The sequence below is a fragment of the Podarcis raffonei genome, chromosome 4 (assembly GCF_027172205.1).
Source record: "Podarcis raffonei isolate rPodRaf1 chromosome 4, rPodRaf1.pri, whole genome shotgun sequence".
Lineage (NCBI taxonomy): Eukaryota > Metazoa > Chordata > Lepidosauria > Squamata > Lacertidae > Podarcis > Podarcis raffonei.
The window spans coordinates 48,627,664-48,654,397 of NC_070605.1; the positions used below are offsets into that span (position 1 = coordinate 48,627,664).

The 26,734-nt window shown below is 42.0% G+C and overlaps 1 protein-coding gene across 4 annotated transcripts in view; it reads left to right on the forward strand.

Moving 5' to 3' along the window:
* Window positions 1-12,456: 12,456 nt before the first annotated feature.
* USP25 (ubiquitin specific peptidase 25) overlaps window positions 12,457-26,734 on the forward strand; it is a 56,632-nt gene continuing 42,354 nt past the window's right edge. For 2 of the 4 annotated variants that reach the window (XM_053386504.1, XM_053386505.1), the window contains exon 1: window positions 12,457-12,987. In XM_053386504.1, coding sequence (XP_053242479.1) covers window positions 12,943-12,987 — 45 coding nt within the window. In that variant the 5' untranslated portion in view covers window positions 12,457-12,942. The remainder of the gene's footprint in view (window positions 12,988-26,734) is intronic. The other 2 variants (XM_053386506.1, XM_053386507.1) reach the window with 2 other exon arrangements.

Below are 26,734 nucleotides of genomic sequence, written 5' to 3' on the forward strand. Positions count from 1 at the left end.
TCTTTGACAGCACATTTCACTCTCCCGGTAAGAAAGACCTGCCAGCTGTGCTGGTGTCTACTTACCAATCTTGTGGTCTAAATTGGGCTGAAAGTTACCAAACCTGACAGAGCACTGAGTTTAGATTTCAGATAGTTCTGAGAAGGCCAAGGTTTATAAAAACAGAGAAGTGAGAAGTGAATTACAGCATTCCTGATAGAAGAAGGTTAGGAATAGCTCAGCCTTTTCCAGAAACGCTAGTCCCAATGGGACTTCTATCAACTCTTCTTTGGTCAGACTTTGGCCCTACTATTTTTACACACAAATGCAAAACACTTTACATTTGTTTTAGACTCAGAGATTATGTATGGGCCATAGTGGAAAAAGGCTTGAAGGGGGAGGGGGGACTCTGATTTGATATTTGCTGCTTAGAACATACATGCAAACATGCAATGTAGAGAAATAATCTTGCTAGAACAGACTCTTCAAGGAATTTGGAGGAAATGAAATCTAAGTAGTGCATAATATGACAGTGTATTTTTGTCAGCACTCAGGTATTTAGAACTTCAATGTTATGAAACTTAAACAGGTTATGATTCTGTGAGGCTCAAAGAAGTGATAAAAATGGATTTTAAAAGGGAATGTCCATTCCCCAGGGCAGGCCCCTGCAATGGATGGATGCTGAACAATAAGCTGCCGGACACTTTTTTGTTGCATTCTTACTACCAAAAAGACTGTGATTTTTTTCATGCCATCCCTAATATAACAAATCAGTCTGAATAATCAAAAGTCAATGGTAGCAGTAGCCAAGAAAGGGTAAGAGATTGGAGGGGAAATCAACCTGGATAGGAAAGAGTGAACAGGAATCTTTGTTCCATATTGATTTGTTCCATTTTTTCCTCTTCCTAGAAGATACCACCATGTCATACGAAGTCAACAAAATACATATTGTAGCTTAGGGTGCCCCCCGCCCACCCATCCCGTTCCACATTAGTCAATGTTGTGCACCGAGAAGGGGAGGGCAAAGTGTAGGGGTGTTGGCACAGTGCAAATGCACCAGCTGAGCAATTCAGATGCTCCTGCTAGTGCATTTGCACCGCACCGACTTTCCCGCTGTCTTACAGCTCTCCCTCCTGGTGCGCCACAGCGACTCACCTGTTAGGAAGCTAACATAGCAACTCCGCTCCACCCGCTCCACCCTGATTGTTCCTTAGGGCACCTTTGGTTCAGCTAGTTCAGGACTGCCCTAGACTAATTGGCAGCTGCACTCCTGGGATCTCTCCCAGTCCTACTTGGAGAAGCTTGGAATGAACCTTGGACCTTTCACATGCAAAACATGTTCTCTACCACTCGTCTTTCTGCAGATCTGTTTAGCTTCAGCAAAGTCTGAATTTTTAGCTTTCTGAGTGAAAGATTTTATCAGTAGACTAAATGCTGCAGAAACACTCACAAATAATGCTGGCAGGCTCACATCTCTATGCCAGCTCTTCTATACAGTTTCAGGAACTGTCTCTGAGAAGCTACATTTTTGAATTTCTATTATGGATTGCATATATTTGTTACCAAGAGCCTAGCCCATCTGCTGCAGAGCATCTGTGTGGACTTTGGAGGCAGGATTGCAACTGTCTCTGGTTAATTGCTTTGCTCCCATGCCTATTGTCGTGCTGTAGAAATTGAGCAACTTTTTAAAAATAAGTTTTAACAAAGGTAAGGGAACGCAGTGCTGCTCAAAGGAGAAATGCTGGTCCAAGTGGGTAAGCATACTTTTCTCTCTCTCCAGAGAATAATAGGCTCCTGCTTAGAAACAGGCTGTAGCTCAGCAGTGCTCAAGAGGGTCAGTTGTATATCTGACAACTGACATCTTCCTGCATCAGGAAAAAATAACCTTTGTAGATGAGGATGAGTCAGAGCAGCAGTGATATAAATGGAATACCATACGCTATGTCTACCTACACTTGAAAAACTCGTAAACATCTTCACATTGAGGAATTAACTAGCTCTATTTAGTTTTACAATTAATGATCATAAATGCCATACCAAGCAGAAATTTTACATGTTTTGATTTTGTATATAAATAAAGCTTAGTATCCAATGTACCAGAACAGATAGGAGAACTCCACCCTGTGACAGATCATAGTTCCTGAAATTTGGGATCAGCACATTAGGCAGGAGGAGCTGCTGTCAGAAGGGGAAAAACCCCATCTTCCACGGACACACAGAAAATGTAAACCACTGCTCATTTTTTAGTGACCATTCAACCATTGTGGTTAGAAATAGACATTACCAGTGCCGTTTTCAGGGTCTGTGAGTTGTATGCCTTTCTTGCAAGACATCGGTATCAATGGGTTTACACCAATACCAGATTTACAATGCTTTTTTTATTTATTTATTTCATCCTTCTCTATGTGTTTCTTTTTAATGTATACATTGCCTACTAATGATTAGTGGGTGATACTGTATATAGCATGGTCACGTTTGCAGTTTACAGAGGACAGTCTTCTTGTTCAACAGAGTTTCTTATTTGATAGGGTGTCCAAAAATAAAGAGCCATCAATAGCTAGCACCTGGGCAGCAGACTGAACAGGCACATCTGAACCCACTATAATGAAATGTGTTGTATTTCTATTTAAATCATAACAATTATTTCCGAATTTACATATGTACATATAAATAGCATATATGGTAATGTGCTTCTCATTTTTTGGCAATGTTTAAGGGGCCACCCTACTGTTAGGCCTTCATTGCTCAATAAATAATAATAATAATAATAATAATAATAATAATAATAATAATAATTTATTTATACCCCGCCCATCTGGCTGGGCCTCCCCAGCCACTCTGGGCGGCTTCCATAAAAACCAAAAATACAGTAAAATATCACACGTTAAAAACTTCCCTGAACAGGGCTGCCTTAAGATGTCTTCTGAATGTCAGGTAGTTGTTTATCTCTTTGACATCTGCTGGAAGGGCGTTCCACAGGGCGGGCGCCACTACCGAGAAGGCCCTCTGCCTGGTTCCCTGTAGCTTTGCTTCTCGCAATGAGGGAACCGCCAGAAGGCCCTCGGCGCTGGACCTCAGCGTCCGGGCAGAATGATGGGGGTGGAGACGCTCCTTCAGGTATACTGGACCGAGGCCGTTTATTGCTCAATAAACAGTTAAATGTGCTTAATTTCAGCTTGTTTGTCTCCTCTGTCACTATCTCTTGTGTTATTCCATTAATAAAACATGAAAACATTAGGCAGATCATCTAAGTGCAGAGCAAACATTACAGAGCTGCTAAAACACTGCTGAGTTTGGAATTCAGGCCCCATAAATGCTGTTCAGCCCTTCCAATTTTAACTTCACAATTACCATCAGGCATGAATCAGTGTGGTACAATCATAATTGGTTTCTGAACTAACAGCTATACTCATATATTGGCCCTTCTCTCAGATTAAGCATCCATTATGAACTATTTCAGAGATAACACTTCAATTTTTGACTGTTGTCAATGACTGGGATGTGCAAATAGCAATCATTGCTGAGACATTTATCACACAGTTTTGACAAGCATTACAATTTGATCTCATCCCATGCCATTGGAGCTGAGGTTTATGCAATGTGTCTCTGTTTTAAGTCTACTATTTCATCCCAGCTGTTCATGATTTAACATTTAAATACTTTGCTCCCACAAATCTAGGATGCCATACTAGTGAAGGTCAGTAAGCAGAGTTTACTCTTAGATAGATTACAGTTTGTGACTACAGCTGACATAAAGACTCAGTGTGCCTATTAATGCTTTTAAGTTTAATGAAAAGCTATGTTGATGTATATACAGTTTCAAAATAATCCTAACAATACTAAATATGTATATAGTGTTTCAATGTGGTTTGCATACTTTAACTCAACAACCTTTATAATAATTCTGTGATTAGATCAGTATTACTACTCCAAAGGGCTGAGGTCATGAAATAAAATCCAAAGAACGTGTGACAGAGACAACCATGTTTGTTTATTTACATACATGAGCTGGTCTCATATATATATATATATATATTTGCCTTTCATTAAGAGATGTAGCACCACCCTGACTTGCTTTACTCCATTGTTTCAGGTTCATTTTTGTCTATTCAGCTCACTTTTGGCATTATGCTAGCTTTTTTGTATAAAAAAGTAGACTACCACCAACATCCATCATATCTAGCTTGACTGTTGCTTAATGCTTTTAAGGAATACTTGACTCATTTAAGAAATACTTGAGATTTCAATCAGTCCCTTCCTAACAGAGATGTCAGATAAATCCTCCAAATTAATATTTACGCAGGGTTCATTCTCATATACTGAAGTCTGCTCTGGAATGAACTCTTCTGCCTGTTGAGTTTTCGTGACAAATTAATAAGGGACTTATTACAAGTGTTACTTGTGCTGACATCACTGTTTAAAATGACATATCTGGCAATTAGTTACTGTGGCAACTAACCACCTGTATTTGCACAAATACAGAGAGTGTGGCAGACTAGTTACTTAACAACAGAAACTGGTGTTGAATGTGGTTCCTTACATAACGAAAGCATAATTTGTTGTTGTTTAGTCGTTTCCAACTCTTTGTGACCCCATGGACCAGAGCATGCCAGGCACGCCTGTCTTCCACTGCCCGCAGTTTGGTCAAACTCATGTTGGTAGCTTTGAGAACACTATCCAACCATCTCGTCCTCTGTCGTCCCCTTCTCCTTGTGCCCTCCATCTTTCCCAACATCAGGGTCTTTTCCAGGGAGTCTTCTCTTCTCATGAGGTGGCCAAAGTATTGGAGCCTCAGCTTCAGGATCTGTCCTTCCAGTGAGCCCTCAGGGCTGATTTCCTTAAGAATGGATAGGTTTGATCTTCTTGCAGTCCATGGAACTCTCAAGAGTCTCCTCCAGCACCAGAATTCAAAAGCATCACTTCTTCGGTGATCAGCCTTCTTTATGGTCCAGCTCTCACTTCCATACATCACTACTGGGAAAACCATAGCTTTTACTATACAGACATTTGTTGTCTAAATGTAAGTGTGGTAAACAGCACAAAACAACATATAATTTGTTGTAAAAACAACAGGAAAAAAATCTGCTTTCATATGTAGGATGGTACAGTGGGGGTATGTGTGGGACTACAAAGTACGAATTCGCACGCCCGATTGCTACTTTACTCACCATTACAGCTGCGAGGCCTCCCTTTCTCCTTCCTTCTGTATGCTGAAGGCCAAACATTATTAGTGTAGCTCATATTGTTATATTATGTGTTTCAAGCATTTTACAATTACTTTCTCATTGTGAAGTAGATCTTTATTATTACCACTTGACGGGAAGCTTTCAAGCTGAGATAAGCCTCATTCAGGCATTCAGATCTCACATGATGGTCACTGTACGGGGAGAAGAGCAGGCGTGCATTTGCCAGCCCTGTTTCCACCACTGACTCTTCTACCCTTCACCCAACGATCCACATGTGGAAGCGTGTACAACAGACTCCCCACATCAGACCTTTTCCCCAAAACGTGGATGAAAGGTGGCAAGGAGAAGACAGGAGAGCTGGAGCCAATAAGCATGGCCCCCTCCTCACATGATTATTACTGTGGGGGATTTGAATACTACAGTGGTACCTCGGGTTAAGTTCTTAATTCGTTCCGGAGGTCCGTTCTTAACCTGAAATTGTTCTTAATCTGAAGCACCACTTTAGCTAATGGGGCCTCCTGCTGCCGCCCTGCCGCCGCCACCACAAGATTTCTGTTCTCATCCTGAAGCAAAGTTCTTAACCCGAGGTAATATTTCTGGGTTAGCGGAGTCTTTAAACTGAAGCGTATGTAACCCGAGGTATCACTATATAGTGGTTTGTTGATGTTTGGGCGCGTAACAACATTGTTCTGGGAATTACTAAGAATGAGTGCAATCTAACCCTCCCCAGTCCACCATACTGCTGTGTGTGTGTGTGTGTGTGCGTGGATGGAGTGGAGGTTTTCCTCAGTCCAGCCCAGGACGGTTCCGCCAACCTCCGTTTACAGAATGCAGCAAGCCTCACTCCAGCATGTAGACCTCCCCTTTCCACCTACCTGAAGTGCAGCAAGCAGAAGGACCACCTTTGAATGGGGTGCTCCAGGGAAGGGGCTGAGCCACTCCCAGATCTGCTGGGCTGCTCGCTATACTAGCTCCAGGCTAGGAGCAGGCTCTCGCTTACTTCCTGCCCTCCAGACTGGCCATTGTAAGCAACATAACTACAGATATGGCAGTTGCTACATCACTTTGTCATGCCCTCCCACTGCTCACTTGGCGCTTGGACCTCAGAGTATCCCTCTGACAAGCCTTGTGGATGAAATCATGTGTAGTCCAGGTCAAGGCTGTAATCCTATGACAGAGTAGCATGACCAGTACAGCCACACTGGGTGCCCTGCTGCAGGGGATGCCACAACAATGTTGTAGAATGGAGCATGAGAGGTGGGGATGCTGAATTTTAGCACCACATAGGGCACTGCTGGAATTTGAGAGCCCAAAGTCCACCAGTGCTTATGCTGACTTACTTGTGGGTAACCCCTATTTATTTCCATGGGATTTTTGCTGGTATCTGTCTGTCTTGAGAGACCATGTAAGAGTGCGCCATTGGGGGTAAAGTCAGATCATTGGAGAGTTACAGTGCCTGCTATGGCTTTAGAGGCTGATGGGGGAGAGACATGGTTTGCCGCAGCTGGGGCAGATTAAGGTGTCCAGTTTCCCTGTTACAGATGAACCACGGCATTTCTTTACTTCTAAATAAAGATGTATATAGAGAATCAGGCTGAAGCATCAAATCAGATACAGACTGTACAAAAGAAAGCTGCTGACACAAAAACAACTAATGATATTAGTTGCCTATGCCCTTCACCAGCACAATCCCTCCTACATTCAATTATAGACACATTTCTTAAAACTGTAGAATTCAAGTTTATTCCATTTTAAATGAACACAACATTTCTTCTCCCTGCACAGGTGGTAAAAAATCCTTTACCGAAATGCATAACTGAACTCTGATTTGCGATTACTGATTTACTGTCAATTAAAAGATGGGCACAAATAGCTTCATTGCCCTACACACCTACTCACTACTTTTCTCCTGGGAAATTAACATTTTCAGATGTAATAATTGGTGAAACATTATTTTCATTCAAAAGAACTACGAAACACAACGGGTAAACAAATAGCATAGTTGGTATGCCATTTAATACTGAGCTTATGCAGTATTTTATTTCTGCATTATATGGTCAGATGCAGATGATGACTGTGTTTCCCCTGCCTGCACTCAAAATAAAACACTTCTAGCCAGAGCCTAAGCAAGTCTGAATGGAAGCAAGTCTCAATGAGTTTAATGAGACTTAGATCATAAATAGATTATACCACTGCCACGTGATCATCTAACGCAGGAATATAATTTTATTTTATTTTTGTAAAGAAATAGCCACAGGCTCCTCGAGAATGGGAATGTGGAACATGGGGAAACGGGTGCTGATTTTTTCACTCATGTTGTTTTACCACTGAAGATCAGTTTCACCAAAGCTGTTATTTTGCCCTGTTGGTTCCATTGGATGAAATTCCGAGTCTTATTTTTGTGCAAGCATGCTTAGCAGTGTAGTCATTCAATTGCTGTTTAATAAAACAGTTGAAATTAATGCTGTAATGAAGAAGTTCCTGACTTGGCATTTCAAGAGGGCTGTCAGCCAATATATTTCCTAGCTGTATACTTGGTGAAGCATGAAACAGGAGAAGATTAAGAAAGCGATGTGGTCCTGCATTTGACACCCTGACTCAGAACTCCCCTTATGCACAAAAGACAACTTTTAATTCTGACGTAAACAGTCTTCTGCACTTGCAGGCTACAACGGGATACATATTTTTCAGTAATTTCTACATAGAAAATTGCATAAATACCAAGATTGCCATGTGTGACAAACAGTATACTTTTCCTGACTTGAGTGGACTTTTGCACGATAAGCTGATTACATTAATTATCCCTGTGTGATTTATCCATCTCACAATCAGCTGCAGGAGAAAAATTCATACACCTGATCATCAGATTTGTCCCTGTGGCAAACTGTTTGGGGCAGTACCATACATAACCAATTCATCAGGCAAAATTTCTCATTTTACAGACAGCTAAGATGCAGTTGCTTCCCTATTTAAATGTTTATTAGACACCTTAACCAAAAGCTGTTACCCAGAGGAATTTACAAGGTCTAGTTCAGCTCTGGTGTGTCTTGGTTTATAATCCTGATCTCTTGTCCTGACTCTTGGCTTGTTATTCTGCCCTGCTTTCTAGTTTGTGCTTCCAACCTGATTACCTTTCAGTACTGGCTGACAGTTCCTGGCTTCTGACACAACCCTGATACCGTAAAACTTTAAGGACTCCTTCAAATTCCCTCACTGTTTTAACACTGAATTGTATGATTTGGGCCATGATGACATGCATGATTATTATTATTGGCTTCATTGCTTTCTGATCTGTGGCTGAATGCCAGGTCAGATCAAAGTAAGACTTCACTCATGATCTGATTGTGAATGAGGAGGCCAATCTGGCCTGCATCTCTGAGACTTGGGTGGGTGAGTAGGTTGGGGTTGGTTTCACCCAGCTGTGCCCATCTGGGTACTCAGTGCAGCATTGGGACATAGTTGAGGCTCAGGCAGGAGGGACTGTTGTGGTCTACAGAAATTCTTTCTCTCTCCAGGCTCTCTGTCCAGTTGGGGGGTGATCTAGGGTGTGTGTTCCTGGCACTTGACAATCAGGACAGATTCTAAGGAGTTTACCACTCACCTCACTGCCCAGCAGTCTCCCTGCCTGAGCTGACAGAGCTGGACTCAGAGGCGATGTTGAAGATTCCCAGACTGATGATTTTGGGGAACTTCAACATCCATGAAAGAGGCTCTGGGGTAGTTCAGGACTTCATGGCTGCCATGATGACCATGAGCTGTCCTAACATGTCATCAACCCAACGCATGTGGCAGGCCACACTCTGGACCTTGTTTTCTTAACTCAGTAGGAACAGAGTGATCTGAATGTAGGGGATATTGATATCAGTCCGCTGTCATGGTCACAACATTTCTTGTTGAGCTTTAGGTTTAACCCCTTTTTTCCCTTTGTAGATGTCGGGGACCTGTTAAGATGGTCCTCCTTCAGAGGCTGATGCATCAAACGGGTTTCCAGATGGCTCTGGGGGATTTTCCGGCTCATATGACTGACACTCCCTTTGAAGCCCTGGCCCGCTTAATACAGCCTGCTTGGATCCCTGGTATATTCCAGAGCTTAGGATGACGAAACAAGGTGGGAGACAGCTTGGATGCGAGTGGAGAAGAACTCAATTCAAATGCAATCAAACACTGGTGAGGGCTCATCATCAAGCCTACCTAGTGGCAGTGAAGGCAGCAAAAGTCATACTTTGCTGCCTCCATTGCATCGTCATTGTGCCATCCAGCAGAGCTTTTCCAAATAGTGTGCTGGCTTCTATAGTTTGATCCAATGGATATGATAAAACCAACAGTAGCTCGCTGTCATTTGTTTGTAAAACATATTGAGTATAAAATTAATTGCATCCACTGGAACCTTGACTCCACTGTTACACCAGGTGAATCTTGGGAGTTTTAGTTAGTAAGTTTCAAAGAGGTGAATAAGGTACTTGGATTAGTAAGGGCCATCACTTGTGACCTGGACCCTTGCTCGTCTTACCTGATAAAAACAAGCAGGGAAGGTATAGCTTGCTGGGTCAGGGAGGTGATGAATGCCTCCTTGTAAAAGGGGCTGGTCCCTGGGTGTTTGAAGGAGGGAATGGTAAAACCGCTCTTCAAGAAACCCTCCCTGGATTCAGTAAATCTAAATAATTACAAGCCAGTTGCCAAGCTCTCCTTTTTGGGCAAGTTTCTTGAGTGAGTGACCAGAACCAGGCACTCTTGGAGAAAACTGATTTTCTAGATGCATTTCAATCAGCCTTTAGGCCCAGTTTCAGCACAGAAACTGCTTTGGTGGCCCTGTATGATGACCTTTGTTGGAAGACAGACAGGGGAAATGTGTCCCCGTTAATTCTCCTCAACTTCTCAGTGGCTTTCGATACCATCAACCATGGTATCCTTATGGAGTGACTGTCCTGAGTTGGGCAGTACTGGTTTGTGGTGATTCTGGTCCTACTTGGACGGTCATTTATAGAGGGTGATGCTTAGGGAGTGCTCTTTGGCACAGTGGAGCCTTCATTGTGGGGTTCCTTGGGGTGTGATTTTATCCCCATGCTGTTAACATTTAACATCTACATGAAACTGCTAAGTGGAGTCATCTGGAGTTTGGGAGTTTGGTTCCCAGCAATTTGCTGATAACACACAGCTCTACTTCTCATCTACATCTGCAGGTGTGGCAGTGGATGTGCTGGACCAATGCCTTGTCTCAGTAATGGACTGGCTGAGAGCCAACAAACTAAAGCTCAAATCCAGATAAGACAGTCACTGTTAGTGGGCAGCTCCCTAAACTGGATGGATAGGAGGTTGCCTGCTCTTGATGGAGTTACACTCTTTCTGGCACCTTCATCGCATATCTTTAGGCTCCAGGCAGAAACATTCCTCTTTTCCCAGGCCTTTGGCTAATTAAAGAATTCAAGGCCTTTTAAACTGCATGTTGGGTTACTGTTTTTGTTTGTTACTATGGTATGTATTTTTGTGTTCTTGTAAACTGCCCTGTGATCCTTGAAGGAAGAGTGGTATAGAAATGCAAATAATAATAATAATAATAAAATTAAAATGTATTAACGTGTTAATGATATCTGAATGTGAAAAACTCATTTTGAGGGGGCCGTTAATACCTTTCATATGGTTCTCACTGTAGTTCACTTAATCTGCAACATACTCTTTCTCTATGCCAAATTCACTGACAGAGAGAGGATAGACAAAGGCTACAACCACATGCACACTTATCTAGAAGTAAGTCTTGCTGCACTCAGGCAGGACTTCTTCTGAGTAAATATACATAGGATTGTATATGGAACTACCATTGAAAACAGATAGGGAACTCCCATTAGTCCAAGACAGAGCTAGCTGCACTACAGTATATTACATTAGCTTTGTTTCAGGTGAGCTGGATTCCAATCCAGATTCAAAATGCTGCTTTTAATCTTTAAAGCCTACACTTCACTCACAAACACCATCCCATTCCCCAATGCCATTGTCAGAGGTTTTCTCTGGGTGCCTTAGCCTGGGTAAGTGTGAAAAAGGACAGTATCCTGATGGTAAAACATCCTTCCTGAAGAGGCTCACATGCTATGAATACTTTGTATTTTTTCTGGCAGTAGGGAAAGACATTAATTCTCTCTGCTTTTTAAAGGTCTTCCAAAGGTTTTATAGGATCTCAGAAGTCTGGTAATTAAGATCTGTCTGTGCTGTGCGAGGTCTGTCTGTGCTCTGTGAGCATAATCATTGTTGGGATTGAGTTTTCAGTTGTCCGATCATCTTTATGTTGTATTTTTATGGTTTAAATTGTTTATAATATTTTAAATATTTTTGGAAGGTGACAAGATAACCTTTGGTTATGGGGCAGCACAGAAATATTAATTAAAAAAACAAATCAGTTGACGTGAGTAATACGTGTTTATTGATTTCATTAGGTGTGCCCTGAGCATAACATCACTGAATATCATGCATAGTTTCTTTTTATCCTGCTTTCTGGTCCAAAGTGATGCACAGTACAATGTATTAAAAATGATTAAACCCATCAAACCATAAAGCCAAACTACTGATCAAAAATCAGCAGTGTAATATCAGCAAAAACCACAGTACAAGGAGGCAAAAATAACAGCCTCAGTGTCGCAAGAGACACTACAGAAAACCATAGCTTTGACTGACTGTCAAAAAGAAAACAGGAAGTGACACAAATGTACCTCCCACGGAGATGAATTCAAGAGCCTGGGTGCCAATGTGGCGAAGGCCCTGCCCCACCTATTAATAAGAGTAATCTCGGAAACAGGATATGAAGCAGAAGCCCTCTCAGGAGGAAGGTGGAATCATATGGAAGCAAGTAATCCTTCCAGTACCCAAACCATTTAGAGCTTTCTGGTATTAGCAAAGTTTCCAAACCTTTCCCAGTCCCAGGGGCTACTGCACCTCCACAATTTCCTGGAGTGTCTTCACCTGGCTAGAAGCATCCTTGCATTATTCCCGCATTGTTTCTTGCTAGCCTGGAGGCCAGAAAGGGGCGCGGGAGTCCGCAGCAGCCAACCGCCCCACCAAGGTAAAACTTCCAGGGATGACTCGGCCTGCTTTAGCCGCTCGCCCCGCCTGCCGCCGGTATGTGCTCTTCCCCGACCCTTGTTCCGAAAGGAAGGCCGCCGTGCAGCTAAAAGGGATCCCCAGAGGCTTTGCAAGCTGGACGGCCGCCGCAGGATAAGGGCGGGAAGAGAAGTTCCTGCTTCCCGTTCAGTCGCCTTTCCCCGGTAGCGGCGGCAGCTGGGCGGCGTCTTCCCTTCCTCACTTGCCCCCTCACAGCTCGGGCTGCATCCCTGCGCGCCCGCGCTTCGCCGGGACTAACTCGGCCAGACTTACTTCCGAGTAGGGAGCGCGCAGGGCTGCGCCGCCGAGGAGGGAGGCGCGGCGGGGAAGGGGAGGAGCCCAAGCACATTCCTGGGCTGGGCATGTTTGGTTGAGGCGGCGGCGGCGGCGGCGCGTACACTCCTAGCAAACGGCAGGCGCACCGCCGGGCCTGAGCGCGCCCCGCTCCTTTCCAGGGCTGCCACTTGCCTGGGCAGGCGCGTCGCGTCACGGCTGCGTGGATCTCGAGCCGCGGCCTCCCCACGCCGCGCTCCTCTCCCTCGTCTCCCTCCTGCTCCTCCTCCGGCGGCCCGTCCACTCCGGCCCGGCCTTGCCGTTGCTCCCTCCCCACTCTCGGCTAGCGCCGTCTCCTGCTGTTGCTGCTGCACCTCCTCAGGCCGGCGGGGAGGGAAGCCGGAGTCGGGCCGGGGCCATGACCGTGGAGCAGAATGTGCTGCAGCAGAGCAACGCGCAGAAGGTGAGGGGCGACCTGGCCCGCGGGGAGGGGGAGAGCTACCCTGTGCTCAGGCCCAGGCAGGAAGCCCTTGGGCAGGCTGCTGGGCTACGCGAGGGCCTGGCTTTTGGGAGCCGAGGCGGGTCGGCGCCTTCCCTCCCAGGTTCCCTCCGTGACCTTTGCGTCTAGCGAGGGAGAGGCGAGAGCCGGTTGGGCGGCTCCTCCCGGCCTGGGGAAGGGGATCGTGGTGGGGGGTGATCCGCTAAGCTTCTGGAAGCGGCACTGCCTTTCTGTCAGTATTACTTCTCCACTCCGTCCGCGCTTTGAGTTCCTGGAAGCGTGTTCCTCCTCTCGCATTTGCCCTGCTCTTCCCTCCTTACCTTGCCAGAGAAGTGCCCACGGGGGTTGGTATATTAGGGGGACGGAGGAGGAGCCCGGCGTTTCGATCCGCAACTCGCCCTTCCTTCCTTCCCTCCCCCCCCTCCTCTCACAAAAGTGCCACTTTATTTTTAAATAGAGGGATTGACGTTTTCATCCTCCCCCGATTCTGGCGCCCTGAGACGCATCTCGGTTCTGATCATGCTAGCTCTTCCAACCGGTTCTGTAATACAGTACTCAGAGGTGTAGGAAGCAGGCGGGTTTCCTGCTTCAACTATGTTTCATGCACTTAATGTAAAGCTTTGAAATGAGTCTTTAAATGTGTATCCCGTGAGGGGTGGTGAAGAATGCTACTGCTTCTGTTTTTGCCCAGAGCCAGGAAATCTGGTTGTTAGCTAAAAGTATAGTGTGGCTGGTAGTGTGAATGCTTTACTTGAATTTTGTAGATTATATCGAAGGTGTTTTGTTAACTATTAATAACAGTGGCCTATGTTAGTAGCTTCTGAGTTGTATATACTGTATGTTTCTTTTGAGGTTACGTATTTCCTCTGGAGATTTGGCTTGCTATGTCATGGGATATAGGACCCGAATGATCTAATTCTGGAGAAAGTTCATGGTACTTTGTCCCAAGGAAAGTTGTCCTTTCTATAACACTTTGAACCTTTCGATATAAATAAAGAGTAAGACTGGTATCCTTGAATTTATGTGAAGTACATAATCTGTTGGAATGTGTAAATAATCCTACTCCAAAGAAGGCTGCTATACATGGCCTTCATCTGCTCTTTTTTACTTCCGTTTTGTCTTTCCAAAATCCTTGTGTGGTAGGTTAACTGAGAGATACTGCCTGATCCTAGGTTATCCAATGAGCTTCAAGGCTTAGCAAAGATTTGAAACCCTGGTCTAAGCCTAATATTCTCTCAGATAATTTGAAACCATTCATTCACATTTTTGAACAAGTATTTTTTATAGACTTGTTTCAAGCACAGATGCCTATAAGTTAAATAGGTAAAAAATAGATAAATGACCCCTGAACACTTAAGTCCCATCAAAGGCGACTAAGGGGTTGCTGTGCTTATCTTGCTTTCAGGCCGAGGGAGCCAACGTTTGTCCACAGACAGCTTTCCAGGTAATGTGGCCAGCATGACTAGACTGCTTCTGGTGCAAGAAGCCAGACTGCACGGAAACACCGTTTATGTTCCTGCCGCAGCGGTATCTTGCACTGGTACGCTTTCGAATTGCTAGGTTGGCAGAAGTTGGGACAGAGCAATGGGGGTTCACCCCGTTGCACGGATTCGAACTGCCAACCTTCCGATCAGCAAGCCAAGGAGGCTCAATGGTTTAGACCACAGTGCCACCCACGTCCCTATAAGTTAAATAGGGTCATTTTTTGATATAGCATGTTTATAACTTATCAATTTGAGAGGTGTGTGGCCACTAAAAATTTGTACTTTTGTTTTTGACTCGTGTGAAATGAAGAGGGACATTCCAAATGCATAGCCATAAAGGCTTGCAAAGTTGCTATACATTCTTCTACAGTTCCATTTGAACAAGTATGTGTTAAAAAAATAACTACTCACTTCTGTTTCCACATTTACCTCTTTCCACTTGCCTGCTCATTTCTTTTGCATTTTGCATCCTTTTATATCTGCTTCTAACTCCTTCAAAAATGTCTCATAAAATACAATATTTAAAGTAAGCAGTACCTGTGTGTTCTTAACATGCTTTCATAACAGTAGAAATCTACTCCTTGAGTACCTTCAACAGAGTACTTCTGTGAGGATTTGACAACTGCTTTTCATCTTTGCGCTGTTTGCATTCATGCTAAAACCAAAGTCATGAGTAGTTGCATCCCAGATGCACTGAATAGAAAGTGTGACGGGTATTTCTGTTTAAACATACATCCTACCCAGCTTTGTAAATAAGCCCCCAAAAGTTACTAGTCTTACTAGCTTTCTAAGAGACTAGTAATCTGCATTTCCGTATTGACCATGGGTAGGCAAACTAAGGCCCAGTCGCCTTCTAAATCTGGCCTGTGGACGGTCCGGGAATCAGCGTGTTTTTACGTGAGTAGAATGTGTCCTTTTATTTAAAATGCATCTCTGGGTTATTTGTGGGGCCTGCCTGGTGTTTTAACATGAGTAGAATGTGTGCTTTTATTTAAAACGCATCTCTGGGTTATTTGTGGAGCATAGGAATTATTTAATTTTTTTCCTCCAAAATATAGTCCGGGCCCCCACAAGGTCTGAGGGACAGTGGACTGGCCCCCTGCTGGAAAAGTTTGCTGACCCCTGGTATTGACCACTTAAGAGGCAAAGTGCCCTCCTTTGCTAGAAGAAAAAATGCCACCTGTGAAGTAGATTGGTGGAGGAGGAATAGAGCATTTCAGTGCTGATTGTGAAGGAAGAGACTTTTCTCGTTAATTCAGGAGGCATGGAAACAAAGTGGGCTGGTAGAAATGGGATTAATGAAAGCTGCAATCCAAAATGTCTGGAAGGCGCTTGTTTGACAAAGGCTGATCTGGGACATCAGAATTTTTCCTGATGCAAACTGAATTTTCCAGTGCATAGTATGCTATGCAAATTAATGTGCTTGTGGATGCAAATCAATTCAAGAATTTGGCTGAACCCCTGTCACTGGCCAATTCAAAGTCCAAAGGACCAGAAGCTGTTGGTTTATAACCGTTTTTACAGGGATGTTTGAAACAGCTGGGTTCATTTAACAACAAACAACTGCTTGGTACCCCATAGTGGTGTTTCTCTTTGGTTCCAAACGGCTCCAATGAGTTCTCTAAAGAGTCAGTAATTTTGGGAAGGGCTGTAGCTCAGTGGAAGAGCATCTACTTTGCATGCAGAAGGTCCCAGGTTGAAATCCCAGCATATCCAGGTAGGGCAGGTTCAAGAGAGAACTCCCATCAGTGTAGACAATTTTGAGCTAGATAGACCAATAATCCAGCTCAATATAGCTCAGTTTCATATGTGAAAATAATATTTGTGCTTGTGTTGCTGAATGAACCTTTAAATATGCCTCTTGGGATAGATGGATAAATAACCTGTGTGTGTTGAAATAAGAAAGATAAAGTGAAATGATCTAAATTAATATTGGGTAAGCAGGATATGTTCTGTATTCTTGTGTTTATTCTGAGAGTAAAAGTTCCTATTACTAGAACAAAGCAGAGCTCTGCAATTTCCAATTATAGTTTCTCATGTTAGTTTTGCCTGTTTTTAAGTGTCTGCCTTTAGTGTGAGAACATAAACATATAGTGCTTGGGAACCATGCCCTTCCGGCTTGACTAATTCTTTCCCATAGTGAACTCCCACAAAAGAATGTTGTCAGATATGTATTACTACTAGTAGCTGTCAGTATATCTTTTCCTAAATAAAAATACTTGTTGCCTACAGTTTACATTAAATAGTAGATTATTAGATGATGGGTGTTGTTACCATGACAGTGACAATTTAAAAGGATAGGCCTTTCCTATGTCTATAACACAAGCATAAACAAAAGCATCTCACTAATATAGTTTTCCCCATGGGATTTGCAGTTCCTATGCAACAATTTTGTATGGAATGCTTGATGCAAATAGTAAGTTTTGTCCCACCTATTCAAGCAGAAGACCTTAGCATATCACTAGTTCCTGAAGAGTTTCTGTACTACAGATTTGAAGAAGCAGCTTTGTTCTGTAAGTCTGTAGCACAGAAATTCTTCAGGACTTGATGATATGCAGTCCTAGCCATTTCTAGTCAGAAGTATGTCCTATTGAAGCCAGGATTCAATAGAACTGCAGACCAAATGATCTTCTAATTCTATAACTGGGGCAAAACATAGAAAAATGCTGTGTGCGTACTGAACTTAGCATGCAAAACATTCCATATAAAGTTTTCCCATAGGAAAACTGCAAATCCCCTGGGCATGAGCTGTTTTTGTTCCAACTGGTCATGATATGGTGAAAGCTTTGAACATTAGGCTTATGTTTTTTTCCTTCCCTATACATGTGTTTTGTGGTAGCACCTAGAAACATACTGAGGAGTATCTTCTTGCTGGTACTTTGGCCCGTTAAAATGTATGGAGACTCTTATTGTGTGTAACACTGGTGGAAGTAGAACTAAGTAGCATAAACAGCTAGAGCGAAATACTACATTAGTGGTAGGATATTGGTGTAAAATAGCTTGTTATTTGATATGTTTAGGGTTTTAAAATGTCACTTTCTGCACTCAACTACGGTCAAGGGTATTAGAAAAATGTATGAAATGTTATCTCCCTGGTTTTTGCTCCATAGGTCACTTAAGGACAGTTTGCACTTCATTCTTACCAGAAATCACACATGCAGGATGCCCTGTTGAGGAATGTATGGATTGCTAGGTTTGGCTCTTGTACACAAGAAATTCCACTGACTGCACTTGAGTTCCATGTGCTTCAGGTGCTGGAGGTGGAGAAGTCTGCTTTTTTCCAGACTTCCAGTCTCTTTCCTTGCTACAGCAAAGGCAGTTGTCACTGAAAACACATTTTCAACAGATCTATATGCTAGGTGCATCTATTTTGTGTATGTTTCATTTTTTCATTCATAGAGATATTTACACCTAATTGGTACTTAAGAACTATGACATACTTCTTTAATGTATACTTAGTGGCTTTAATTATTGCTATAATTACTGGTCTTTTTAAGTACATGTCCTGGTATACACAGCTGGTAGAATATTGTTGAACAAGTAAAATGTTTTGACATATGAAGGATTTAAAAATTGTATTATATAAAGTACCAAACAATTGTCATTTTTGAAACTTCATTTTTTGTTATATCTGAATCGATTTTGTATCATAACACAATGATTTTCCTTATAGCTACCATCTCTTCTTTTTGATTGCAAGTACCAAGAGGTGAATAAAACACAATCTGTGGCCAGTTAAGAACATAAAAGCAGCAGGCAGAAGAAGCATGATTAAAATGTGCTAAATATATTTTCTAATAGCTCAGTTGGTAGAGCATGAGACTCTTAACCTCAGGGCTGTGGGTTTGAGCCCCACGTTAGGCAAAAAGATTCATGCATTACAGAGGTTTGGACTGGATGACCCTCTTGGTTCTTTTGACTCTACAATCCTATGATTCTAAGTCCTGCATAAAGTGATAATTTGGTAAAATCTATAGTGAACTAGTATATTTGTATAATGGAAGTAGGCTGCTGTAATTATGTACTAACCATCTTTATACTAAATTCATTCAGAATTAGGGATAAATTATTGAAATTCTCCAAAGAGAGATGAGCATACATTCTATTTTTCTTTGAACAGTAGTTGAAAGAACTGAAAGGACTTTGCTCTGCTTGTAAAATCTGTTGCTTTGGCTCCTTTAAGCTTTTTTTTTTTTTTGGTAGCTCATTGATTGCAGAGAAGAGGGCATGCCTAATGGGAGCCCTTCCCTACAATTTCCTGCCTTAACTCCAGCTTCCTTCACATCTTCAGCATTTTACTAAGCCTTGAGTCTCAAAGGGCATTCCAATTTTGCCACCCTTTTCAAGCTGTGTGTGTGTAGTGCATTTCAGCAGGTTTGTGAACTAGGACGGCTGTGAACAAGGGCCCTTCTTGGTGCCAGTAGTGCATTTGTTTTTGCGTTACTGTGAAGCAGGGAAACCACCACAGTCTAAATCTAGTATACACAGTTCATGAAAGCTAAATACACTCATGCATATAATTTAATTGTTCTCTAGCAGAGATTGCATTTTAGATTCTGGTATCACTGAGCAAGAGGCATTACAAACCCGTGAGATGTTTGTTTTTCAATGAATTTTTCTGTTTGCTTGGAGAAGAGATGCTCATGAATAATGACAATTTTTGGAAACTTATCCTGAGGGGCAAGAGAAGTGTGGAGATGCAATGCTTCTTGCTCCAGAAGTGGGGTTTTAAAATATCTGCTGGTTCTTCAATCTCAGTGGAGAAAACATTGAACTTACAATGTAAGTTTAATGTACTAACTATAAAATATATTTATTCTGGAGTCCAACAGAGCAGAGTGCAATAGTCAGAAATGAAATGTTTTGGCTTCATTCAAGTATGAATTTCAAAATTATTTCCCCTTTGACGGTATACAGTGGTACCTCGGGTTACATACGCTTCAGGTTACATATGCTTCAGGTTACAGACTCTGCTAACCCAGAAATATTACCTCAGGTTAAGAACTTTGCTTCAGGATGAGAACAGAAATCATGCTCCAGCGGCGCGGCAGCAGCAGGAAGCCCCATTATCTAAAGTGGTGATTCAGGTTAAGATCAGTTCAGGTTAAGAACAGACCTCCAGAATGAATTAGGTTCTTAACCCGAGGTACCACTGTACTGGAAACCCCAGTATACTGGTGTTTGGTTTCTCCTCTTTCAGCATCTCTTTTGTAGTCTCACGGTCCCTGCCAGCATTCTACACATGGTTGTGTTATATTAGTGGAAGAAGCCCAGGACAGCCAGGACAAAAGCTTTTGCCTTGGATGTTGCAGCTTTCCATCATTTCTTTAACCACATAGTTCTGTAAGCAAATTATTTATGGCTCAGTCTCTCTTTAATGTTTAAATAAACTAACTTGGGATAAAATAAATGTTTGGCATTTCTGAACTTGAAAATCATTCAGTTCTGCTCTTTCCCGCTCTAAACCTGTGGAACCTCTGGAGCTACACAAGCCATATTCTGCCAGCTTGTTTCAATGCTTTTAGAGAGGTCACAGAGGTAGAACCACAGCTCTTCTGTCTTGCCTGTACAACAAAATATGATTCACTAGGATGTCATCATCATCACCATGGTCACTTCCTCTAGTAACAAACCAAAGTGGTGAGTGTTGAGCCAAAACTGTGACATTGAGAAACAACAGGGAAATAATTATATGCTCAGGGGAACCGTAATATTTGCAGTTGTACACACATTTAAAAAGGAGGCGGCACAGAACAGGCCAGTGGGTATTGAACATGAGTTTAGTGGCCTCAAAGAGTCATGCACTATTGTCAGGTGGAAAAGAAATGTGGGGTAAGGAGTAAGGTACGCTGCTTCCATCCATTACAGTTTAATGGCGTTCTGGAAGGGGGAGCAGGGCTGGCTGGCTGGAACCTACTCCTGTTTGGAAGTGAGGAAGATATATAACAACATTTGCAGTTTCCGCTTATTCCTTCCAATAGTGAGATTGAGTGGTGAAGACCCTTCCCCCCCATCTCCCACCCTGAGCAGGCTGCTGATATGCTGACATTTTGTTGCCTACTTATAACCTGTACCCAACTTTTGTTAATTTACTGACTGAATGCAGACAAAAGCAAAGACACTTGCCCTCCTTTTTACAAAATCTTTGGCAGCAGTAGTTTTTCTCTTTCTCACCTGATGTCTTCCCAGCTTTCTCTTAAAAGTAAGTTTGATGTTTGATTAGGAATCTTTTTCCACTGTTGGGCCTTGACATACTTTCTTTTACCTAATTGTACTAGGGGATCATCAGGCTCCCCCTGCAAAGTATGCTTATAATTTGTCTCGCATTAGTCACATTTGTGTTTAGGAAAGACTCTCAGGAGTCTTCTCTTTCTAAAATGGACAGTTTTCACTAGTTGTATGGAGAAGGAGGTAGTGTGGCAGTCCATTTGATAGTGTTCACTGTTTCTTTTAAACCTTCCTGATGTGAAACTGTTACTAATTGCGATTGTGATCTTTGTAGACCTGCAATACGGAACTATCTTTGATCACCATCTAATTTCACAATATCTGCATGAATGTGTCTTTTTATAGAGGTATTTTATTTGTACATGACAGTATTTATAAACTTGAAAAAGTTTATTTGCTGTTTTCTACATTATTGCTACTTTTGCTGGAGAATAAAGGTAAAGGGACCCCTGACCATTAGGCCCAGTCGCGGACAACTCTGGGGTTGCGGCGCTCATCTCGCTTTACTGGCTGAGGGAGCCGACATACAGCTTCCGCGTCATGGGGCCAGCATTACTAAGCTGCTTCTGGCGAACCAGAGCAGTGCACGGAAACGCGTTTACCTTCCCGCTGGATCTATTTATCTACTTGCACTTTGACGTGCTTTCCAACTGTTAGGGTGGCAGGAGAATTGGAGGCCTCATATTGTGACTTGCTTATGTCGGTAAACGCAATGGGATGCAGTGGGGGACTATTGAGATGGTATTTTAAAGTGAAGTGGTTGCAAGGTTACAAATGATTTATAGTACTTGGGATGATTTTTTTCAATACCTACTTTTTATTGTGTTTTCATATTACAACAAAAAAGAGCAACAATAGTTAATAGTTAATAGTTTTTTTCTTTCTCTTTCCTATTTATACATTCTCCTATCTGTTTGTGTTCCCGGGGTTACTGGTTTTTATGCTGCTAGATTTCTGGGGAAAGTTGATTAAATTTGATGTCAGTTTATTTTTCAGCTATTGTAGTCTTATGAAAATAAGAGTATTTCTAGTTTCTGCTTTTTCAGAATCCTTCAAATGGTGGGATTTTCCATAAGTCCATAGCTTTAGGCTACAGTCCTATAAACAACTTGTGGAAAAATCAGTGGGGCTTTCTTTTGAGCAGACGTCTATAGGATTGTGCTCTTAGTATCTGTAAAATTTTGCTGCTCTCATTTTGTGTCCTGAAGAGCCATTAAATGAATGAGTATCCTGCTAGTACCCTGTCCAGAGTTCCCACCACAGCATCCAAAGGAGTCTTGTAGTTATTTTTGTTCCTGCCAAAGATATGTACCATCAGCTGTACATTTTTTTTTGTACAAATTGTGATATATATTGACTTTTTAACTGTGCCCTTACCTTTCAGTTGAATTTATTTTTCATAGAAACATAGAATTGTAGAGTTGGAAGGGACCAAAGGTAATCTGTCCATCCCCTGCAGTGCAGGAATCCCAACTGAAGAATCCCAGATGGCCATCCAACCTCTGTTTAGAAATGTCCATTGAAGGAGAGTCTACCAACTTCCAAGGTAGTCTGTTCCACAGTTCTTACTGTCAGAAAGTTCTTCCTAGTATTTAGTTGGAAACGTATTTTACTGGCAGAATGTTGGCTTAGATTTTCCTACTTTGCAAACACGTGCTGAATTATGAAACACAGAATATTTAAGTGTACTCAGAGCAAGAATAAAATGTTCTTTACCTTCTTAAATTAAAAAAAATTGCTTCCTGAGATTTAGAAAACTGTACCTTATACAGTGGTACCTCGGGTTAAGAACTTAATTCGTTCCGGAGGTCTGTTCTTAACCTGAAGCACCACTTTAGCTAGTGGGGCCTCCCGCTGCTGCTGCGCCGCCAGAGCAGGAGTTCTGTTCTCATCCTGAAGCAAAGTTCTTAACCTGAGGTACTATTTCTGGGTTAGCGGAGTCTGTAACCTGAAGCGTATGTAACCTGAAGCATATGTAACCCAAGGTACCACTGTATAAATGAATGGTATGTCACCATATCCTGGAGAAGTGCCTTACTAATTTTCTTACTGTCACAAAAATTATGTAGTCTTTTGGATTAGCTATGAGTTGAAAATCCCTGATCACCTTCTTTGGTGATCACTCATAGCCGAGTAAGATTGTCTTCCATGAACACTGTCTTAACAGTGAGTTGTAAGTGACTGTGGAGGCCAGTTCAGGATCCACCTGTCCTTCCACAGTGGAGACATAGGTTTCTGGGCAGGAGTTGATCACGGTGAGGGTTTGCCAAACATACCTTCCTCTTAGTACGTTTCTCCCTTTCGTTCTGAGTCTGAGCGTCTTCAAAGTCCCATGTTCCTCAATGTTATCTGGGAATCAAAAGCAGGGAATCAAAAGCAGGCACAAAAGGAAAAATCCCGCTTAATAGGATCTTGAAGGGCTTGAGTGTTCATTTTATGCCTTGGTTTCCTTCCTTGAAGCCTGCATTGAGGTATACTCTTTAAAATCTTTGTAGAACATATTTATCAGTGATCTGTCCAGCAGTCTTTGGCACTTGTCATAGCTCTGGTAAGGAGCACATCATGGCGATCTTCTACTTGGACAATTACATAATCTAAGAGATGCCAGTGGTTCTGATGCACAGACTGAGGGTGCCTCCATGATGTTTTAAATTTATATTTTTGTTGAAAGAGTGTGTTGGTAATAACAAGGTTGTGCACTGCACATCTAATCAGAAGTAAGATTCCGTTCTGGTTGCTGTTGCCAATTCCTTCTTTCCCAATACTCCCAGGCCACAGATTAAAATCACCCAGGAGATTAATTTTACCTTCCTCATGTGCCTCTGATAGGATGGCATCAAGCTTTTCAGGATGAGCAGATTGGATCCTAAATAGGACTGCTCAGACATGGATACAGCTTCTGAGCTACTCAACTGCCTCATTCCTTGAGTCAGAATGACTGAATCTGTATCCACCACCCATGTGCCGGTCCATGACTAGGGGCTTCTAGATTTTATGGAACTGCCGCCGTTACCATTTGCTGATTGTCATGGGACTTTTTTGGGTTTGGGTTTAGGATGGGTTTTTGGAAGATGCCTGTTTGTTTTATGTGTGTAGATCACTGCACAGTCTTCACAGTAAGGCTTTATTCTGATGCCACGAGTATCATGATGACCAGTAGATTCTTATCATGGAGAAGGGTTCAACAGTAAATTTGCTGAATGAATTTAGGTAGGCTACCAGCACTCAGTCTCAGCCCCACTGTTTGGCAGAGTGTGCAGAGAACGTGTCTGAAGCACTTTAAGCCAGGAAAAATACTATTTAAACCCTAAAGATTATAATATACTCCGAACATTATTTTAAAGTTTTGATAACAATGAGAATGATTTAGGCCTAATTCATAATATCATGCTAATAAGCCATCTTTTAAAACAAACTATGGTTTAATGTGAATAAGCAGTGTGCTGGTGCCTGCTGCTCAAATGTTCCTGTGCTGTTCCTCCTTCACTTCTACCGCTGTCGTGCCGCAAGTAAAACAAGCCATGTCTGGCTTGTTCCATTGTCCAAACCTTTCAGGGTAAGTGGCGCTGGTGGTGGGGTGACATTTTAAATCGGTTTGGTGAATACGTGGTTTAAAAAATCATGTTTAATTTATTTTTTTTAGCAGATTCCTACTATTTGTTCTTCCACTCTCCATAATAAATAAACTATAGTTATTTTACTGTAATGGAAAAGTTGTGTCAGCATCCCACACAGCCTTGGTGTAGTACATATTGTAGATTTTAAATATATATTTTATTATCTATTCTGCATAGTCTAAAATAGCCCTGCAGTGTTGGTGAGCAAAGCGAAATAAAATGTGGATGGGTCTCTCTCTCTCTCTCTCTCTCTCTCTCTCTCTCTCTCTCACACACACACACACACACACACACACACACACTTTATCTCGCAGTTGTGCATTTCTTTGTTGTTAGTTGTACAGGGTTATTAGTCACACAGCTCCAGAAAAACATTCTTACTAAAAGTGTTTTTAAAAAAATTCCATCTCTAAATGCGCAAATGTTTTGGAATCTGGGGAATCAAAGATCAGTTGAGCACAGGTCTTGAATTAAATCACCCTGCTTTGTATATTAAAACATTAGGTTTGTTGATAGAAATATTCCATTTGTAAGGAGTTTAAAATTTGCAGCCCACCCTGAACTGGTCTCTTGCTTTCAAGAAGTTAATTTTGATTAATGTAGGGTCAGTATTCTGTATCACTTGTGTTGGGTCGTTATATGCTGAGAAGGGATTGCCTCCCCATCTGCACACTTCCTGCATTTCGGTGTGTACTTTGACGTGATCAAGTCGTGAGGTTACTCTTGCCTGTTTACATGTGTAAAGAACAAGAAAAGGAGAACAAATGACAAGATGCTTCCCTTTTTTTTGTATTTGTTTACACATGTGGAACTGACCAGAAGCATGGAATTACAAATGCACAACATGTAAATGATAGTCTTGCCTTCCAGTATGGTGAGCCACTAGAGACATATCTACAGGTAGAGAGCCAGCATGGTTAGTGTGTTGGACAAGGACCTGAGAGACAACAGTCAGACATGAAGCTTACTGGGTGACTTTGGGCCAAGCTCTGCCTCTTGGTCTAACCTACACCACAGGGCTGTTGCGAAGATAAAATTTCAGAGGGGAGAACAATGTATACCACTGTGAGCTCTTTGGAGGAAAAGTGGAATATGAATGTAATAAATAATTGAAAAAACAGGTCCATAGATTTAAAGGCTGTCCTAGCAGCCACATATTTCATTACTCTGTATTTCATTACTGTTTCGGGTCTTGAATAATAAGGAACTGCAACTCCCTTTCATTGGCAAGTGGAGGAATATGTAGATGGCTCCTTTCAAATCATTGTGCGTTGGATACGTGTTTTGCCACTACACTGCACACTTTTCCATTATAGTAAGATAACTGTAGCTTGGGGTCAATTTGCCCATGCAAAAAACTGCTGATAGCTGTATTCCATTTGACTCTTAAGGTGGCTTTTGGAGGTGTACAGACATTGAAAATTGGATTCACCAAGATTAGCTTAATGAGGTGATTGAAGCAGTTAAACTCTGTTTTGGTTAACAAGAGATAAACAAAAGGTGTTTGTCAGTGAGCTGAGAATATTCTATATACTAAGGTTCAAAAGGGCTTCTTATATAACAAAGAATACCAACAATTCTTCACATTTTACATGCCAATACAGTTTAAATTATATATATTAAAAGCTACATATAAAAACATTTTTACTAATTCACAAACTAAGTACACATGTTCAGAGTGCATGGGAAATTGGTTTTTATAGATAAAGTTTATAATTTGGTCCAAATTTAACAGTACAAGCAACAGTTCCTGACCCCCACATGCGTCGGGGTGCATGAAAGCCCATGCCACCCCATTATGGCCCGGCCCTGACCCCGTTCTGGTATCCATTTTGGACCAGTTATTTTGGGTCCAAAAGGACCTGCACGTCAGCAGCCGCAAGTCACTGCCTGTAATAGTATACTGACTAGCATCCATAGTGAATTTGTCTGATCCACCAAGTTTGTAACTGTATGAAAAAAGAGATAAGATTTGTCTGGCATGACTTGTTTTTGAGAAACCCATGCTGGATCTTAGTAATCACAGCATTCTTTTCTAAGTGCTCACAGGTGCTTAAGCAACTCATGTAAAGACCCATATCTTGGGAGCTTTGTGTTCCACGTAGTATTTCTGCATGTTTGCATGTTGGGGCAGGAATTGTATTTAGATTGACATGTTGTATAGTCATTACTGTAGAAATTGTTATAATTCCTATAATCTCAACAAGAAGAAAATAGCAAATTGCTAACCAGATACTTAAAAAGTAACTGAAAAGGTTTGTGCTGATATACTTTAAATCATGGCGTAATAGTTGCAATAATGAATTTTATGTACCTGTGAAAGCTTATATTGTCATTAATAATAAATAATGATGTTTGTTTAATCCAATAAAATGTATATAC